At 45.7% G+C, this 6,679-nt stretch overlaps 1 protein-coding gene across 1 annotated transcript; it reads left to right on the top strand.

The window, feature by feature from the left end:
• LOC138611452 (C-X-C chemokine receptor type 4-like) lies at positions 1 to 1,585 on the top strand. The gene is made up of 4 exons (XM_069684567.1): positions 1 to 84; positions 171 to 379; positions 471 to 754; positions 840 to 1,585. The coding sequence occupies exons 1-4, from the start codon at positions 70 to 72 to the stop codon at positions 1,433 to 1,435; spliced, it is 1,104 nt and encodes a 367-aa protein (XP_069540668.1). The 5' UTR covers positions 1 to 69; the 3' UTR covers positions 1,436 to 1,585.
• Positions 1,586 to 6,679: the final 5,094 nt, after the last annotated feature.

Below are 6,679 nucleotides of genomic sequence, written 5' to 3'. Positions count from 1 at the left end.
GCCGGCTTTATAACGCTGTGGAGAGAAACCTCAGCTTCACTCCGTCCAGACAGCAGAGGGACCTCCGTCATGTCGTACTATGAGGTAAGGGGCTTTTATGTCCATTCACAAATCTGCATGTGCTGCTTTTTCCTTCCTCCTTACACTGAATCTTCCTCCTCCATCTCCAGCACATCTTCCTGGACTACGACGTCAATGACACCGGCTCCGGTTCTGGTTCTGGTGACCTGGGCGTGGATTTTGAGGAGCCGTGTCATGTGGAGCATGTGATGACCGCTGACCTTCAGAGGGTCTTCTTGCCTGTCGTCTACGCCCTCATCTTCATCCTGGGCATCACGGGAAACGGCCTGGTCGTCTTCGTGCTCGGCTGCCAGCGCAGGTTAGAAGATGTGGATGGTCAGATGTTGATAAGCTCCAGTAAACCTCAGTAAGAATCAAGTTCTGAGCGGGCTTCCTGTGTTTGTTTCCAGGTCAAAATGCAGCCTCACAGACCGGTATCGCCTCCATCTCTCAGCAGCTGACCTCCTCTTTGTGTTGGCGCTCCCGTTCTGGGCCGTGGATGCAGCTCTGGCAGACTGGCGCTTCGGAGCGGCCACCTGCGTCGGTGTTCATGTTATCTACACGGTGAACCTGTACGGCAGCGTGCTCATCCTGGCTTTCATCAGCCTGGACCGCTACCTGGCGGTGGTCCGAGCCACCGACACGAACACGGGCGGGCTGAGGCAGCTGCTGGCGCACAGACTGGTTTATGTCGGTGAGTGTTGAAGGATTCTTCTTCTTCTTCTTTAAATCTCACTCCATCAGTTCCTCGCTTCTTACTGTCTTCTTCTCTTCCTCAGGCGCCTGGTTGCCCGCCGGCCTCCTCGCAGTGCCGGACTTATTTTTTGCTCGGACCCAGGAAGGAGGAGAGGGCGCCACTCTGTGCCAGCGATTCTACCCAGCAAACAACGCTCCTCTCTGGGTCGCAGTCTTCCACCTCCAGCTGGTCCTGGTGGGTCTGGTGATCCCCGGCCTGGTCCTCCTCGTGTGCTACTGCGTCATCGTCACCAGGCTGACCCGGGGCCCACTGGGGGGCCAGAGGCAGAAGCGTAGAGCGGTCCGCACCACCATCGCGCTGGTTCTCTGCTTCTTCGTGTGCTGGCTGCCCTACGGGGCCGGGATCTCTGTGGACGCGCTGCTGCGGTTGGAGGTGCTGCCCCGCGGCTGCACCCTGGAGGCCGTGCTGGGCGTGTGGCTGGCGGTGGCCGAACCCATGGCGTTCGCACACTGCTGCTTGAACCCGCTGCTGTACGCCTTCCTGGGGGCCGGGTTCAAGAGCTCGGCCCGCAGAGCCCTCACTCTGAGCCGAGCGTCCAGCTTGAAGATTTTACCCCGGAGGCGCCCCGGGGCCTCCACCACCACAGAGTCCGAGTCCTCCAGTTTACATTCCAGCTAGTGTTTGCTTGTTCTGTACATGTGTATATATACTGTGTATATAAGTGTGTGTTTGTGTGTGTGAAGGTTTAGACAAAGTATCAGAGAAAGAAAGGAGCAGTCTGCTGGCCCATGACTGTGATGTTTCTCCTGTATAAACTGTGTTTTTCTGTTGTTCTCAGTTTGTAATAAAAACATTCAAAATACAAACGTCTGTGAAAATCTCTCTTATAAAATCTTTCTTCCTGAGTGAAACTGTGTGAATCGTATCTAACCACAGCTAATCCCACTCTCACACAGAGACAGACAAAGATCTCATTAAGCACAGCAGTGATTCTGAGTTCACCAAGCTCGTCGTGTTTGGGTAAGATGAAGGCATTCCAGCTTAATCACAGAACACACTTTGAAAGGGAACAGGAAAGGTGGAAGAGGAAGAACAACGAGCCAGAATCAAATCTCTTTGGTCTCATATGTGCTTTAATTGTCAGACGACAGCTGCTGACATTGTCCAAAGCTGCAAGTCATGAATGTTTTTTGGAAATGCCACATTTCTACTTCCTTTCTGGTGTGGTTGGGGGCAAAGTCGGTGTTTGGGAAAAGTGGCGCTGCTTGATTTGTTCTGCTAATCTCTGCTGGGATCGGCTCGCCTCCCTTTTGTATTGATTCAAAGTCACTCAGCCGACAGCCATCTGAATCCTCTGATCCGGAGCGTGAGCACCGTCCTTGTGAGACACGAAACTGTGAAAGCCAGGTGTATCTGAGTCACGTGTGCGTCAGTGATCGTGTGCGTGTGTGTGCGGGCATGTGTGGATGTGTTTGTGTTTCAGGGGTCGCAGGTCAGATTCATGTTGACGATATAAACAGTCTGCATCTACGTGAGAGACAGACGAGAGCATGAGGAGGTCAGGAGGTCCGTTCCTCCGGTACTTTAATGCACACACACACACACTTAAACACACACACAAAGTGCTTCCCACATACCTACTTCCACTTGGAAGTGAGAGAAACAGAAGCTGGAAGTTTGCTTCATCCTGTTTCCTGGGGCAGAGAGGAGGAGGATGAAGACAAGTGTTGTGAAGGAGGCAAAAAGGAAGAATACAGTAATTCAGCCCTACAGTGAAGGCCTGACTGTGTGTGTGTGTGTGTGTGTGTGTGTGTGTGTGTGTGTGTGTGTTTGTGTGTGTGTGTGTGTATCCTGTATCGTTTGCTTATGTGGCTTATCAATCAAAAAATCCCCACATTCACAGCCAAAGAATACAAAAAACATACCTATTACCCCTCTCTCTCTCCCTCTCTCCGTCTTTCTCTCCTCCTCTCCCGTTCACACACACACAGAAACACACACTTCTCTTCTATTCATAGTGTATTCAAAACAGGAAAGACTTCCTGCGGCTCATTTTAGGAAAAACAAGCAGCTAAAACAATCAAACACCCCAGCAGCTCTGAACTCACCAACACAGAGCTGCTACAAAATAAATCAGTTTAACAACGAGAAGGAGACACGCTGAAGGACATCAGGAATAACCACTTAAAATGCTGCGGAGGAAACACAGACTAGCTCATGGTTAGAATAATTAAAAGTTCCCTTCTATGAATTAAACAAGGTCAACAAAAGTCACATTATGTAACACATACTGTATATTTGGATGTTTTAATTGTGCATATTTTAATCTTTTTTATGTAGTGCTGCGAAAACATTTAATCATTTTGTTTCTCGACAATCCTCGACCAATTTAATTACTCATCAACTTTCACAGGGACTTTTCACTCTGTGTATCACTCCGCCTCAGCCAGGTGTTCTTAATACTATTAATTAACATCACAGCAGACCGTGTATGTCTACATTGATCAAGCTGGTACCTCTGAATCACACAGCAGACTCTTATTTCACTGGTTGATGATAAATCAAAACAAACAGATAAATGTAAATGATAAAAACAGCTGATCTGTGGTAACCTGGAGACACAGAGTACAGGGGAATGTTTGGGTTGCTTGGCAACAAATTTCCAGTTTCAGTTAAGTTGTGGAACTAGTTGAGTTGGTGGAGCAAAGAATAATCTGTTGTTGATTGTTACTGTTTACTACTATTTGCCGCTTGTGTAACTGTTGTATCAAAGCACATGAGGGGGAGCGATGTTGTTCTGAATATCATCACGGCTGTGATTCGGTTGTAGGCACGAGGCTGCAGGCCGAGATAATCACAACAGATTGTGCTTAATCAGATGCGATTTACATGATGTAAACGTGGAGTATCGAAACAATGAGAATAATTCATCTTATTTACAAGCAGAGCGGGGCTGCACGTTGGTGCTGTCGCTTCACAGCTAGAAGGTTCTTAGGGGGTACTTAGGGGGCCTTACCTGTCGGTGTGAATGTGAGCGTGAAAGGTTGTCTGTCTCTGTGTGTCAGCCTGTGGCTGACTGCCGATCAGTCCAGGGTGTGCCCCGCCTCTCGCACAATGTTAGGAAAGGCTCCAGGCCCTGCGATCTCAAAGGATAAGCGGTATAGATAATCAGCGGATGGACAAGCAGAGTGGGTGTTTGTTTCTCAGGGTTATTGTACATAAACTGTTCCTGGAGCTCTGTGACGCTCTGAGTTAACGTTACATGACTTAATGCGACAAGTGAAAAAACTGAATTGTTTCATTCAGCACGTTAGTTTACTCTGTTGGACTTATTGATGTTTTGACATTATTACAGACAGTGTTCATAGATGTGGTCAGGCAGGGTTGTAGGGTTAAGTGCTCCCATTGGGCCGTCCCGCTGTCACCTACTGTGCATCAGCATAGTGACACGTCTTCTGTTGTTTTGCTTTGTTCTCACACATATTGATACATTTGAAATTTAACACCAACGAGGTAGTGCTTTCTTTCTAAATGAATTTGGACCTAATTACACCCTTGTTCTGTTGCATTGCAAACTTTCGAGTCTGTAAAGGTCAGTGGATGCATGTGAGCTCCAGTGAACTTGAATGGCAGCATTCAGAGCTCAGTCACTGTCATGACCGTCTGCATACAAACACCAGGAAGAAATTAAATCTCCCTTCATCTCTGCTATATCCTGCAGCTCTTACAGCTTGTTTGTTTCCATTGTCATGCCTGCTGCCCGGTTTCTTCTTGCACATAAACAACCACCACCAGGGACTTGTAGAGTGCATTATATAAGAGGAGATAATTACAGCAGCAAATACACAATCTTTACATTATTTATGCTTTTTTATTAAGACACATTCAAGACAAAAATCAAGACAGATCAACACAGTACTTCGTCCATAATCTATTGCAGAAGGATAATGCATCATTAGCTTCATACCCTCTTTTAAAGTGGGTACAATCACTGTGATTTAGAGACTCAGATCATACATATGATGGAGTGATGATAAAGGAAAAAAAAACATACAATCATAAAAGTTAGAGTTATATGACTGCGATGATAATGGTGCCCATGGTGTAACATAAAGGTACTTTTACTTTTATGTTGTTTTTTATCACATTACATGAACATCAACCAACCGCCATGGCAGTCAAACTCTCGTCTTGTGAATGTGTCTGGGTTTGTTTTGTGTGTGTGTGTGTGTGTGTGTGTGTGTGTGTGTGTGTGTGCCCGCAGATGGTCAGGTTCCCTCATATTCAGACCGGCTGAGTTTCCTGCTGCTGAACAATCGTGGGAAAACCAGAGGTCAAGACAAAAGGAGAAATAAAGAGGCAGAGAACGACTGGGCTGCATCCAAATGGCCCGCAATAACTTCCTGCTTTGTTCCTGGTGGATTAATACAATGTGACAGGTGAAACCAATAGCCTGCCAGGAGTGTTTGTATTGACCTCAGCAGGTGGAGACGTGAGAACGACGTGGGGACAGAAATAGATGTTAATGGAATAATACAGGAGTCAGAGGCTGCAGAGGCTGCAGAGGCTGCACACAGGCTGTTGGTGTGAACGATTGTGAACAGACATAAGGACATATTTAAGTATAAACAGGAAATGATAATTGATAGACAGTATAACATAATAATCTGTAATCACATAGGAACAAACACAGCCATACAATGTGTTATGAAACATTTATTAACTGCTAAAGACATTAACAAACATTCATTAAATCATGTTTTTAAAGAATTAAGCAGTTTCATCCCAAATTTGGTGAACAGCAGTTTCATGAAACTCAAGGCCCACTTCCTTGATTTCTCCTCGAGCTTTCAGCTGCATCTCTGGCCCTTCATTAGTGAATATCATTTGCTTATCACGAATAAGAAATAAGAGGTGATGTGCAACTTTCCAGTCAGACATCTTGCTGTCACCTGGGTTTAAGGTCAGAGAAAAGACACATTTGGTGAAGGGTCTCTAGCAAAAGCCTTATTAATAACAGAGCCATATTATTAAAAGGGGAAGAGAAGGGGATCCAGAATAGAGCCCTGAGGGACCCCAGTACTGATGCTAAAAGGATTTGATGCTACCCTGAGCATGACACTGTCCTTACAGAGGTTAGAGGAGGATCTGGTGGTTCACTGTGTGAGATGCTGCTGAAAGCTCCAGCAGGATGACAACAGGGCCCAGTGCTTCAAAGAGTTTAATCTGGATCAGAATGTTTCAGATTTGGAAATCTACGATCAGCTAATCTATCTGACTTTTCTCCTGGTTTTTCAAAGTAGAACTGGATTGAAACAACCTGATCCAGGTACAAACTTTTCAAGATGACCAAATCTGGGTTACTAGTGCTCAAATTGTATTTATCTTATTTAACCTTTATTTAACCAGGTAGTCCCATTGAGATTAAGAATCTCCTTTTCAAGGGAGACCTGGCCAAGACAGAAATGAGACTACATACTGCATACTTTGTCCACAAGGGGCGCCAAAATCCACATAAAATAAAAGTTTCTTGCAGTCACATTAAATTACACACATATATACAGTACATATATTTTAAACATTATTTTTGGGGGCATTTTGCCTTTATTTATAGGACAGCTGAAGAGAGACAGAACATTTAGGGAGAAGAGAGTGGAGAACAACATGCAGCAAAGGGTTCAATCAATCAATCAAATTTTATTTGTATAGCGCCAAATCATAACCAGGGTTATCTCGAGACACTTTACAGAAAGAGCAGGTCTAGACCGACTCTTTGTTAAGTTATTTAAAGAGAGGCCCAACATGAGTCCACCATGAGTAGCACTTAGCAATTCGGCAAGGAAAAACTTCCTTTTAACAGGCAGAAACCTCGAGCAGAACCAGACTCATGTTGAACAGCCATCTGCCTCGACTGGATGGGCC

Source organism: Semicossyphus pulcher, unplaced genomic scaffold (assembly GCF_022749685.1).
Source record: "Semicossyphus pulcher isolate SPU_LCO1_2020_fin unplaced genomic scaffold, fSemPul1.0.p SCAF_7, whole genome shotgun sequence".
Lineage (NCBI taxonomy): Eukaryota > Metazoa > Chordata > Actinopteri > Labriformes > Labridae > Semicossyphus > Semicossyphus pulcher.
Note: the sequence above shows the minus strand (reverse complement) of the source record. Positions and strands in the feature narration are given on the sequence as shown.